The sequence below is a fragment of the Gavialis gangeticus genome, unplaced genomic scaffold, assembly GCF_001723915.1.
Source record: "Gavialis gangeticus isolate Ggan-Ray unplaced genomic scaffold, GavGan_comp1, whole genome shotgun sequence".
In the NCBI taxonomy this organism is placed as follows: Eukaryota; Metazoa; Chordata; order Crocodylia; family Gavialidae; genus Gavialis; species Gavialis gangeticus.
In genome coordinates this window covers 153712209-153726403 of record NW_017729022.1, presented here as the reverse complement: position 1 = coordinate 153726403, position 14195 = coordinate 153712209, and the positions used below count along the sequence as shown (strand labels likewise).

General features: G+C 39.8%; 1 protein-coding gene across 1 annotated transcript in view; it reads left to right on the top strand.

Moving 5' to 3' along the window:
- The window catches only part of ABCG8 (ATP binding cassette subfamily G member 8), a 37646-nt gene extending 26209 nt beyond the window's left edge, over nt 1-11437 (top strand). Inside the window, exons 8-14 of the mRNA XM_019516359.1 lie at nt 2304-2469; nt 2577-2669; nt 4305-4504; nt 4633-4709; nt 7077-7344; nt 8725-8852; nt 10339-11437. Coding sequence (XP_019371904.1) covers nt 2304-2469; nt 2577-2669; nt 4305-4504; nt 4633-4709; nt 7077-7344; nt 8725-8852; nt 10339-10476 — 1070 coding nt within the window. The 3' untranslated portion in view covers nt 10477-11437. The remainder of the gene's footprint in view (nt 1-2303; nt 2470-2576; nt 2670-4304; nt 4505-4632; nt 4710-7076; nt 7345-8724; nt 8853-10338) is intronic.
- The last annotated feature ends 2758 nt before the right edge of the window (nt 11438-14195 follow it).

The following is a 14195-nucleotide window of genomic DNA, read 5'->3' as shown; positions in this document are numbered from 1 at the left end:
CCCTTCTGTGAAGACTTGTGGAACCCTATCTTCAGTTTAATGGCATTTGTGTTAGGACATAATTCAGTTACTTTTCAATCATTCATCTCATTAGTTCCAAATTTTCAAGGCATACTATCATTGTCAATAAGCAGAATCCTATTGATATTGGTGGAAATCAGAGACCTGGAAGAGAAAAATAGGGTACATGCAGAGTCCATGCCCCCTAATTAGCAGGATCATCACTTCTAGCTGCTTTTATAATTGAGTATGGATCAAAGAACCAATTGATGACAGCCATACACATTCATAGATTCATAGATGTAGGGTTGGAAGGGACATGTTCTAGTGTAACAGTACTCTCCCTACTCCAACCACCGTCACCCTGAACAATTTATTTCCCAGACAGAAAAATAAGAACTTGGGGGTGGGGGGAGTCCACGAGAAAAAAGGAGATATAAGGAGTTTGCACAGAGCCCCTACCTGTGTGGGGACACTGGGAATGGGAGGCATACAGAGCCTCTGGTACAGCAAAGGTAGAATTGCAGGGATACGCAGAACCCCGATAGGATCCTCCATTTGCTCCCTAGGTGTGGGTGGGGGGAAGAGATCCCATATCAGGGGAGAAAATGGTTGACAATGGTTGGAAATGGAGGAGGAGAGAGGACACAAAAAACACACACTGACACCTAGCAGCTGAGGGAATTGGAGGGAATACAGGGCTGGGCTCTGGCATGAAGGAGGTAGTGAGAGTTGGTGCAGTAAATTTGTGCATGACCCATAGTTGTTATTTTCCCATAAACTTTTTTTTCCTAAAATGTTGAGTATATTCTACACATCATTACAAAGGTTAGTTTTTTAAGTCATAATGTGGAACTTAAGAATCATTCTCTTTTAACTTGACATACATTTTTTAACATTGAAAAGCTTAGAATAGATTGCCAATTAAAATCATACCTTCACTACTTTCCACTTACATATAGTCCTCTTCCTCCCCCTGGGATGAAAGCATGTATTATCAATTACTGCTATAATTTCTTTTGCTTATCATTATCACTTTTTACTGGGGGGGGCGGGGTGGTTACACTGATGCATCCTTCTGTAATTCTTGTTCCACCCAAACTCTAAAACCAACTGCTTGGCAGGGGCAAAGCATTTCTAGTCAGCAGTGGTGACATGTAGAGCGTGCACAAGAGTGCAGGTGCACCCCCTGAGAGTGCTGGTGCACCCCCTGACAGGCCACACTCCCTGCTTAGGCGATGTGCAGGGGGGAGGCAAACGGGAGCACCAGTGTACCCCCTGTGAGCACTGGCCGGGGAATGGGAATGCCGGATGAAGTGCTACAGCCACTTCTGGGAGTGCCGTGGCTGCTTCCCAGTCAGCAAGATTGGCTGTGGTGGGACACGCCCCCCAGCCGGTGAGATTTGCACCAGGGGACCCCCCCCCCCGGGTGTTGACTGGTCGCTGGGGGGGGGGCACATGCCCCCCCAACTAAGGTGGCACCGGTCACCCATGCTAGTCAGGCAGCACTGAGGGAGTCAATTGATTTCATGTTTCATTAAAATCTACCTGATTCCTTCTAAGTTCTTCATTCTACAGGTGTTAATAACCTCTCTCCTTCTTAATGGTCTTCATGTTCCACAAACCAAGTTATCCTTCCTTCTGCAATTCTGCTGTTAGCTGCTCCTGGTAATGTAGCTCCTATTTCACAGCCCATGCAGACTGTTTTTTTTCTTATTCCAATAAAGTTAACTTGTTTTTACATCAATCTTAAACTGAATAATACCGCCCTAGGACCTTAGCATGTTAGTAAAGCTTCTAGTTTCTTTTTACCTGGAGAAAAATATGTTGTGTTATATATAATGATGCACCTTACCATGGGCACCCTGCTTTTCAAAATCCTAGATCCACCCGTGTTTTTACTGATGGAGAAACAAAAGCATAGAGGGATTGTGAACTCTGAAATTTAGCCAAGTTCACACAATAAATTGTAAACTTAACCAGAAAAAGAATCCAGAACTTTTATTTATAAACCCTGCCTCTAGCCACTAGAATTCACATATAAAAGTGAAAGTAAAGCCCATTTGTACTATGATAAACTAGAATATTGCCTTGGCCAGATTTAAAAGCTTATCAGTGTTTATTTCAATAACTAGATAATGTTACTATGGTATAAAATAGTAAAAGTTGCTGAGGCTTCCTGAATAGATGTGTTATATCTCGGTACATTCTTTTTATGAAGAAACATATGGCTATATGTACAAAGTATGATTCAGTTAAAATTTCTCTAGGTATGTAGATTAATGTCAAATAATGTTTTGTAGTTGATTTGACCAGCATTGATAGGCAGACCAAAGAAAAAGAGATGGAAAGTCAGAAAAGGGCAAGGATGTTTGCTGCCTTGTTCCAGGAAAAGGTCAAAGATTCTGATGACTTCTTATGGAAATCAAATGAAAGAGAAATTACAACTACTGCTTCCAGTGAACAATGGTAAAATAATTATATATGCATTTAAATAACTTGTTTCTTATCCAGCATATTAATTGCTGAAGATTGAGTTAGCTAGTTCCATTTACTTTTTCATTGCTCTTCGACAGTTCCCATTTCCAGTCAGAGGAGCTGATTAACATGCATTCCCATTCAACTAACCAGTTACCAGGGAACATCAAGCTGTTCACTGTATTACTGAGGTAATCTCACCATCAACATAAATTGATGTCTTCCATAAATACTTAAAAATGAAATGCAGCTGAATAGTTAAAAAAAAAGGCAGCATAAAGGGCAAAATGTGCACATGCCAAGTGTCTGGAGAAAGCCGGTACTAAACATTTATCCCCATTAGAATATGCGAGTTGCTATACTAGTTGTAATCTTAAGATTTGGTGGTCCCCAAACCCAGAGCTTTTGGCAATACGTTGCCCAAGACCCCTTCCAGCACTACTCATGGCCAGAGAAAATTAAAAAATTAAAACTGAGAGTTACAGGGATGTTGTCCAAAACATGTTACTTGTTCAGTATTGTTGCCCATGGCCATGTGAAGGCTGGGGACCACTATACTACCTTGTTCTGTGTCCTACCTGTTTTATTCTTCAGAATAAGGCACATACACTGTTCCTCTAGCCCAGGTTGTCAAACTTACTCAGTCCTCAAGGCCAGATCTAGATTGTGGGGCTTCTTGCAGGCCAGATATGGATACAGCAGTGGAGGGAGGCCAAGTGGCAGTGACCAAAGGGGTTAACACAGCCTTTTATTTGCCCCCACTGCCAACTTGTATTCCCAACAGGGCTTGGCATGCCAGGTTTCAGTGGTGGACCCAACTCTGACTTGCCTGGACCCCAAATTCCTGGCCCCTCTGGGAGCCCCACAGGCCAGATAACACCGGCCTGTGGGCTTTTGGTTGAGCATCCTTGCTCTGGTTGATTGTGTAGTGCTCCCCACATTAAGGAGCTCAAATAAATTAATTGCGACTCCAATGTCTCAAATTGTATTGTAAGACATTTGATTATTTTAGCACAGTAGCACTCAACTTCTCACCCATGGAACCATGTCATCTGGCCCATGGATATCCCCTGTAACAGTGTTAAATACTGCTTTCCTGCCATCACATTTCTAGACTTGTGAGGAGCCCCGTGGATCCATACGCTCAGAAATCAGCGGGTATAAGGCTGGATCTGATAACATGGGGCCAGGCTGGTGTTCCAGCCTGCATCTGAAGACCAACACTATGCTGGATCCAGCCATGGACCAACCCCATGTGCTGGATTCAGCCCATACCACTCATCTGGCCACTGATCCAGCCCATGGGACCAAAAAGTTGAACACCACTGTTTTAATGCAATAGTTTATTGATATTGATACTGATTATTTTTATAACGATAGATTCTGACTACTACTGACATTTACACAACTACTAAAAAAATCAAGATTTAAATAGCTTAATATGTATAGAGTACTACTACAGTATAGTCAGTGATATTAGAAGCACAAGGCATAGACATTTCTTTAGCAGAGTTTCCCCTTATCTCAAGTGATTGAATCAATACATTTAGAGCTGAGGATCTAATTTCCATCCCCGTTTCTACTAAGAGGTTCCCTGCAGCCATACTATCTTAGAATAATTGTAACCATGAAGCAAGTGGGTGGATGCCCATTTGTTACAATATTTTCTATTTGTATTCTATGTGATTTTCTAAATAGTCAAATTTTGTTCCCATTTAAAGGGAGTAAATGCATGTAAATGAGAACAGAATTCAGGTCAAACTAAGTAGAGAGTAGCTGGCTTTAGTGAATATTATAACTTACAATTAGCATTGTTGTTTTCACAGTCGTCAAGTCTCCAATGATTTCAGAGATATTTCAACATTGTTAATCCATGGGTGTGAGGCCCTTCTCATGTCATTATTAATTGGATTCTTGTTCTATGGTCACGAGAAAAACAATCTTTCTATTCAGGACACAACAGCTCTCTTGTACATGATGGGTGCAATAACTCCTTTTGCAGTGATTTTTGATGTTATTGCAAAATGTAAGTGTCAATTTTGTTGCTAATGTTTTAAAACAATCAAAACAAGAAAATAATTCTCAATAGTGAAAAAAGTATTAGCTAAGGGCAGACCTAGCATGAAATAAACTCATTTGTGTTTTATCCTGTAGGTCATTCAGAAAAAGCTATGCTTTATCATGATTTAGAAGATGGAATATACTCTGTCAGTCCATATTTCTTTGCTAAGGTAACTACTTTCAGCTGTCAAAAAAGTGCATATTAGGTTTTAAGATGAAAAGTCAAAGACTTGTTGTGTGGGTGATGAAATTCTGATTGTACTTTGCACTTCTCTGATGACTGTCAGATGCAGTTGTCATCCTGGTTCCCAAACGTTCATTAACTAATTAAGTAAGCCTCATAACACACTTGAGGCACCTAGCTCCATAAACTATGAGCCTAACCCCAGGCAAGAAAATCATCAAAGGCACTGTAGGAACCTTTACAAATATGGCTGTGGCAAAGACACCTGGTCAGTTCCACAGCAGCAGGTGAAGACATGGAAAAGCTTTAAATCACTGCAAGAAAGTTACTCTGATATCTTTGAAATGGCGTAGCAGCCTAGAGGGCCTTCCAGCCTTCGTCACTAAAGAAAAGAAACCCTTGTCTTATGCAAGGTACAAGACCTTTGTAATCTTCCACTATGCACAAACCAGTGCCAAAATTAGAAAAATGGCAGAGATTAATCTTGGCCAGTTGCTTCTCATTGCCCTCTGTGTTGACCGGTTAGAGAAAAGTCAGCATGATCATGTAGGCAATAATGAAGTCATTTGTTCTAAATGGTCAATATGTCTTTCTAAGCGAAAGCATGGTCCCTGTCACCGTAGTTTAGCTTGGATTGTGATGGTGAAGAGGAAGGCCCTTTTCAGTGTCTTAAATGTATGATTTAAAAATCAGTGTAGATTGCTGCTTTTACAAAGCGGGCTGGAGTCTGGATAGCTCTGATTGTCCAGGTAATGTATGAGAAGTACAGCTTTTATGTGATGTCCCAACTATACAGTTGGCAGAAATATTGGAGAAGCTTTTGGGCAACAATTAGCCTTCCTTGATGCCTCAACATCTCTCCCAATCATACAGCTTGTTCAATAAGATATCACACAAAACCCTTGCCTTTTTATGTTTTTACAAAGCATCTTTAACATGTGCTGTGTAAAGGATAGATTTTTGCAAAGTACCAAAGTTCTGCCCGCAGTTATTTCTGCCCCACTTTTGTGGCAAACGTCACTTCTGAGCATAATTGGCAGTTACTGATTTCCAGTTGTAAATGTCTGTGCACACAGATCAGGTAGTTGGACGTGTGAGGTCTTTTGTTATTTGTTTGCATCAATAATTTTAGCCCATGAAGTGTTTTAAAAAAACCCCTCAAAAGGCCAAAAATCCTTTCTAAATTCTCAATCCCCTAATGCTGTTATTGGTACAACTCATTGCCAAATTTGGGAATTCTGAAAATCAAATATGATATGCAAGACCTTTTCACATAACTTTTCTTCTGCTTACTGTGTAGTTAGAGTGCTGTTGAGAGTTTAGTGATGCAACATGTAATACAAAAGATCTTTAAAAAATACTGCCAATATATGATAAAATAGCAATAATAGGGGGTTGTTTGTATGTGTATGGTATTGCTGACCTCGTCTTCACTTTGCCTCAGAAATAAGTAGCAAAATATTGAGGTAGAATATGTTAGCTGCTACTTTCACCTTCAAGGGCTCAATTCAGGATTGCTCTAGGGAAACAAATATATTAAGTGTAGGAAGCACCACTGTTCCTGGAAAAAAAAAAAAAATCAAAGAATCTTTTTAAAATATATGTTGTTACTGCCAGAGCTGAGAATAACCCCTTCTTTGTAATGCTGCCTCTTTTTGATGAGTTTCAGCCACTATGGCATCTATAATTTAGGTTTCCATTTCCACACAAGATATAAAACCCTCGTTAGCTGCCTGAAAAATCATGCTTCAAATCATGTCACATAGATAGCATAGTTTTCACAGAAAAAACAATGTAATTTGTTATGAACACAGCAGTAGAGGTATAGTAGTAAGTCACCTAACACTTCAAGTACATTCTTTGTTCCTATGGATTCAATTATTACAATATTACATACATATTTTTAAGTTGATGTGCATTCTATATTTTTTTTGTTAAAACTGAATTAATTAGATTGTGCAATAGGCTGGCCCAATAGCAGAAAAGAGGAAAGGTACTAGTTTGTGCTTTGAAGTGTTTGCTTTAGAATTTGGACAAAACTGCATTTGTAGAGACTCAATAGGGACATTTTGCTATAAAGGTTATATGAGTTTTTATGGATGCTGACAAACTAAACATAGCAAAAAGTGTAATCCTTAACAAGAAGACTATCCTTATTAGCTTCATTACAGAAAATGTCACAACCAGCAATGGAAAAAGAAATTAAGCAGAAGCCTCATTTTATTTTTAGCATGTGATTGAGAACATCTAAAAAGGGGATGATGATTACATTTTCATTGATTATTTCCTGCAGAATGGTTGATCTGAAATAAGAAAGTTCTGTGATTTTCATTTTTTCTTCTTCTGTCCCCAGATTTTGGGTGAACTTCCAGAACATTGCGTTTTTGTAATAATCTATGGGGTTCCCATCTACTGGTTGGCAAATCTCAGTCCTGTGCCAGAACATTTCCTTCTGAACCTCTTGTCAGTCTGGCTGGTGGTTTATTGTGCTCGAGGAATGGCGCTTTGGGTGTCAGCTCTGCTGCCAACCTTACAGCTCTCGGCCTTCTTAGGCAATTCGCTTTTCATAACATTTTTCCTGAGTGGTGGTTTTGTGATAAGCTTAGAAAACCTGTGGACAGGTAAGACGGGTGCAGACTCATAGATGTCACATACTTATAACTTCTGTAAACAATAGGCAATCTGAACACAGCTCAGTATGACAGCTCAGAAGGCCTGGGCTCCATTCCCAGTAACAGCTCTTTTACTGTCCTGTTGGATGAGGCTAGATGAACCAATCATTGCTGTGTGCCTCAGCTCCCTTGTCTCTAAGGGAGGTTAATAATAGCTAACTTTCTGGTATCTGTGGTTAAAAAGCACTATTTAAAAGCTTGGTACTGTCTTTAATTTGTTTTTAGAAAAATAATTCAAAGATGAGCATAAAACCTGTCTGATTAAAGTTCAGAACTACATTATTTTCCCTATAGAGCTCAATTATAAGTGAAATATTAGGAAGCCTTATTTAATACTGCATTTTACCATTGTCATTGTACAACAAATACCAACAGTACATGGCAGTTACTTTGCTAAAATAATATTTGAACTGTCAACTTAAATCTCATTTCAAAACAAATGTATTTAGTGTATACATCATATATATTATTTGAACAGAAAATACTAAAAAAAATTCCAATTTCCTTTTAGTTATTTATGCTGCTTGCTTACTTTTTGCATTTTTTTCAGCTTGCACAACGAATGCAGACTTCTCAATTGCACTGTTGTGCTGATATAGCCAACATCATTTTCAGGCTCTCCCACACAAGTGCAACTCTAGAGTCTGGAGCAGATACCTGAGCAGAATGCTTAAAAACTAAAGAGAGAGAGAGAGAAAGAGAGAGATATTGTGGTATTCTAAAATGAAGCCCTTTCTAGTGTTTTTATAGTTTGTTTACTAGCTTGTTTTTTAAACAAAACTTAAACCATTTAATCAAATGTGGCCCCAAACTAAATATGCTTTAATTAAGTACAATATAGGCAAAAAGCCTCCCAAAGGAGGGACTGTACTAGTTTTTTTGAGCTTTTTGGTGGCAGGATAAAGGGGGACCCTCCAGGTTTGCATACCCAATTTTTATACCCAAGTAATTTGTTTAGACATGTTAATCCATCAGCAAGATGAATTCTATGATAGCGTGTTCATGAAACTCATGATAACCTGTTTGTTTTAGAGCTGGGGTTCCCAAACTGTGGTATGTGTACCCCTGGGAGTACGCAAGACATCTCTGGGGACGTACACTGGAGAAATTGTGTCATGGCGGATTTAGTTTTCATTATAGTAATAATTGGCAGTTAAGGGGTTATAATATAAAACGTATGTTGGTAGGGGTACGTGGGCAGCTGGTAAACCTAGAAGGGGGTATGCTATAAGAAAAAGTTTGGGAACCTCTGTTTTAGAGGCTGTGGATACATTTGGTGTATTTATATTAAAATAGCTTCTTCCTTTCCCTTCTTGCCATCTTTTCCAGTTCCATCATGGTTTTCTAAAATATCTTTTCTCAGATGGAATTTTCAAAGCCTGATGCAACTTCAGTTCACAGGACTCACGTACCACATGACAGTTGGCAATGTTACCTTTCAAATTCCAGGGAAACTTGTAAGTTGCTCTCCAATAAGAATGCAAAGAAGTATTTGATAAATTATTAAGAAAAGGCATCTGTATTTTTGTCATAACTGGCTCAGTCAAACTCTCTGACCTCAGCTGAGGTTAATGCTATGGCATCAGTGAGGTTTGGTGGGATTATTTAGTTGCTCCCTTTCTGTACAAGCTCCCTGTCAGATCCTGTGCAAGGACAGAGAAGGAAAAGGAGGGCGTAGCAGTGGTTAAAACCACATGCACTTACTCCCATTCCAGCATCCACGGAGAAGGAAGAGCGAAGCATTCTCCAGCCCCGTTTGCAAGTGAGCTTCTGAAGCCTGTTTCAGAAGGTTGCTGGGATACTAGCTGAAGGCAGACTAAAGTAGAGACTCACAGGTGTAAAGGGGCATAGCACCAACACTGTTAAAGCTTCTCACTATAGCTCTGGAGTGGGGAGTTTAAATCCTGCTCTGGATTCATGTCAAAGGCCATTCCCAGCTGACCCAGCTACAAATTGGTACCTGGTCTTTCCAGCAGCCAGATGTGATGCTAGCCACATCACTCTCGTGTGTGCCATTGGCTAAGAAACTAGCGCAGCCTTAACCCTCCAATGAGCCACTAGGTTTGAATAGACCTTTCTTCTACTGGTATAATGATTAAGAGCCCTGGCTTTTAACGTTTGGATGCTCCAGTTACCGTTGATACTAACCTGAATGATGGGGAAATCTCACTGTGTTTCTCCAGTGTGCATGTGTACACAAAGTCAAAGCAGACTGTAGCACAAATGGCAAACCTCTGCCACTCCTGTAGAAGGGATTTGTCTCTGGCAGATTTGCCTTCAGTGTTTATATGGTGCCTGAATTTTTCATCCCTTCCTATCCAGGGACCAATATAGCAATAATTCTCTGTCAAACATCAGCTACACATGAACAACAGTGTGTAAACATGGGGCTGTATTAATCCTGACCCATCAAGTGACGCAGCTGTAATTGACAGTCAGAACATAGTAGTCCCGTATCTTAAAGCACAGGTGTCAAACTCACACTGCACCCCAGACAAGATCTGGACCAAGGGGCTCCCTATGCACCAGATCTAGCTGAGACAGTGGTGGCAGCGGCTGTGCCAGTTCTGGCTCCAGCACAGGACATGTGGTGGCAGTGGTGGCTCCAGGGCCAGTAGCCAAGGAGTTTGGATTGCAGCAGTGATGATGGAGGCAGATCAGGGCCAGATCAGCCTGCTGTCAGTCTCCTGTCACCGATTGCCATGCCCACAGGGGCCTGGCTTCTGCAGCAGGCCCCTGTCCACATTGCGTCCAGCTTCCAGTGGCTCACCAGTGGGTAGCCCACTGGGCCAAATCCATCTCACGGGTGCAAGGTATGACATCCCTGTCTGAAAGCTATACCTAAGCTATGAGGAATGAGGAAAGTATCACAAGGAGGAAATGTGCCATAGATCCATTCCAAAGATGCTTTTAACTACTATTTTATGATGTTTATGGTTATAGGTAATCCAGGCTCTGGATCTGGATTCTCATCCTCTCTACACAAGCTACCTCATCCTTGCTGGTCTCAGTACTGGTTTCATGCTGCTGTACTATGTGTGTCTGCGGTTTATCAAGCAGAAATCCAATCAAGACTGGTAATCGTTTAAAATGCAGAAAAATGCTACTGTTTGTGGGATGTCAGGTTACAATGTTCCTAATATCAAACACCAGCCCCTTTTCCACCACAAAAGTGACCCTACCTTAATGGTGTGTCACCTTCACAGATTTTATTAATGTTCTGTCACAAAGATCTACAATCATAATGCAATGATTTCTGTAAGCCACAGGATGGCAGCAGAATACAGGTAGTTGAAAACCGACTTCATGATTTGTGACTCAAATAGTAATGTTGCAGATAAAGATAAACTATGTACTAAAATGAGCCTTCAGCATTTGTTATTTGTTCTGACACACAGTTACGTGGGTGACAAGTCACATGCCTGTGGTTTACTGGATTATTCTGTGCCAAATGCCCAGCTGGTGCAATCAGTGTAAACCCTTCTAAATCAATGGATTTACTCCACTTTACCCCAGCTGACGATCTGGCCTATCATTTCTGAATGAATTTTTCTGCATACACTTACCTAGGATGTCTGGAAAAAGTAAGCTAATAATATAATGAAAACAATCAAGGTTTTCAGCATCATAAACATCATAGTGTTTTGCAAACAAAATACACTGCAGATAAACCCACACCATTTCTTCGTTCACAGTAAAAGTGCAGCCAGATGAGGAGGGTAACTCTGTAGCAACATAAACAAAGCATTCTTACACAGTGCTTTAAAACAGGAGGTGAAGACTATATGATTTCAGGCAGAATTTTATGCAGGCAGAAGGTAATGATCCAAACAACTGAGTTAGAAAACTCTAGTAATAAGCAATTAAAATGACTCAGAATACCGCGATATAAAGGTTCCGCACCTGTCTGTTGTCTACCCGTTGTTGATGCATAGAATATGCATTTGGTGACTGTAAGAATGATTTTCTGTTCCAGATCAACATATTATCCTTCTGCTGTTTGTTTCTGAAAATAGTAATAAAAATTTGCTATGAAAACAGATTAACATCTTTCTCCATACAAATGTAGAGTATTCTGAGAGTTTATTAAGTCCGTGTCCTCAGATTCATTAGGCAGAGTGCACTGTCTCTGATTTTTTTTAAAAACAAGTTGAATATACAGTGGTGCATTCCAAGAATGCTTGCAGTTGTGCATCTGAATACATGCACTTGTATAATGCATACAAGGCATTCAGGTGCCCTGGCTGTACACACAACACAGTTCTTTGTGTGCACAATTTTTCATAATTAGTTATTTTCATGTGTAATTATCTAGTCTCAATGCACAATCAGGGCATACTTGTATAAATTAGGTGCACAAATTTCACAATTGTGAAATTGGTATACCTATCCTGTTTAAAAAAACAGTCACATTCATTAGCAGGATGCACTCCTGAATACCTGAAAGTTTATATGAAAACAACACAGATCTAGTCTAAGTTAATTTATTACAGGGCTACAATTAATGAAATACCCCTCATGTAATTGGATAGAATACCTCAGATATTGTTATGTCAACACTGATTTTTAAAAGCTCAAATTAAAAAAGAATTAAACAAATACCAGCCATTGTTTAATAAAATTTCCAGTCAAGAAATCAGTCTGTCATATTTCTCCCTATAGGGGTTGCATTGTAACACTTTCCCAAGACGAGAATAATCTGAGGAGGTAAGGGAAGAGTGAAAGAACAAGCACTAGAAAGCAATAGGAATCTGAAATATTGTAAGGTTCTTTCAAGGCAAGTTTTACCACGTATTAAAAAAAAAAAGAAAAGAAAGAAGTAGTTGATGGTTCAGTTACACTTGATCTTTAAAAACATGCCCAGATCTTATCTCACTGCCATCTTGAAATTGTCAGATTTCCACTGTTTCTTAATGGCAAAGCCAGTTCTTTCAGTCCCACTGAGCATCATTAAATTGTCAGGATGGCAGCTTCCTGTTTGATTCTTAATTATTCCTTTTTATTATATTTAAGACACTTAATTTTTTAGAGTGGTTTACTCTTCTTTGTAATGATCTGTTGTGATTAGAATCTCTTTTATATTACACTGAAGTTTTGAGGGTGTATATTGGTACTTCTATTCTAAACCTCTATTTTCAAGGTATTTAGAGGATTAAATTCTAGGCTGACTCTCTGTTGTGAATTCACTTTGATGTTTAATAAAAAAAAAAGGAGAGAGACAATGGGAGAAATTAAAGACATAAGGGACAGCTCTGAATTTTAGGGGCATATTGTCATGCACAAAAATCCTCAGGCATCTAGATAAGAACATACCCATTGCCTTAACTTTGAATTTCCTTCCTTTTGTGAAATTAGTCAGGCTGTTGACATTACTTAAACAGTCTTTTTCATTTTAAATTCCACCCTCTTAATATTATGCATTGGGACCAAGCGGTGTGAGTGTTTCAGAGGTAGTGTTATGACAAGGGTAGATGTATACATAATAGGACTTGAATTGAGAGCCTAGGAACAGCCACCTTATGGAACAGTGGAAGAGAGATATCATGGGATGTGGCCAGTGGGCATGTTGACGTTAAAAAGGCTCATATTCTATACAGTTTAATTACATCAGTGGATTACATATGATATCTTGTTCCCTTGATACCTGGAGATACCAAAAGGGAGAAATAGTTTGTGGTTATTGTTATAGGTTTTGTGGGGAGAGAGGAGGGGAGTAGCCCTGAAGGAGCAGTACACAGTATTCATTCCTAACAGCTTTCACTCCTGGATCTATGCACAGAGCAGACAGGAGAGTGGGTGGATGACACACACCATGCCCCCACTAGCTCTGAAATGATCAACATAGAAAGATAATAAAGGACTTCTGTACTCTCTCTGGGCCTTACTCCTCTGAACACTGAAGGATCTATAAGACTTGTGAATGTCCCTTCTGATCTAATAGTGGGTAAAGAGCAGAGCAAGACATCTACTTTACCCTGTCTGATGGAAAGACTGGAAAATCCTAGTGGAGATGCCTTGTCTTACTTTTCCCAAGAAGATTTGTTTTTAACTGAATGAGGTAATGACTGGAAAATAGGTTCAGGCACAACATAGTTTTATTAGATGATAATGTCCGACTTTCCATGAGCAGATAACAGACTTCTTGGGTAAGGGCAATGCAGTAGGTTTAATGTATCCGGACTGAAACAAAATGTTGATACTGTGTCTCAGGTTATATTGAAAGGTGACTGGAGAGTGGTTAACAATGGGGTTCCTCAGAGATCAGTCCTAGAGCTTGTCCTGTGTAACATTTGCATCAGTGACCGTGGTGCTGAAGCTGGACTTGTCCTCACAGAACTTGCAGATGACACTAAGGTAGGGATATTGCTAATGCAGAAGCAGACCAAAAGATTATACAGGAAGATTAAAATAATCTTGTGGAATGAGGCATTAGAAGTGGAATGAAGAAATGTTCCAAAGCCATGCACCTGGGGCCCAACAAGAACTTCACCTATACGGGGGAGGTGCATAGTCTGGAGATATTTGAAGAAAAGAAGGAACTGGGTGTTTTGGACCATTGTAAGATAACCATAAGCCATCTGTGCAACAATTGTGAACAAGGTTAACCCAATCTTAGGGTGTCTGAGGTGGGATTTATTCAGTACAGAAAAGAAAGCATTGATACCACTGTATGAGGCACTGGTAAGTCCCAGGTTAGAATACCAGGTGCCAGACAGTCATTCATCGTTGAAAGAGATGAACTCAAACTGGATCAGATTAAGAGAGGCTCTGTGTTTAAGGAACTAGAGCCTTTGAATGAA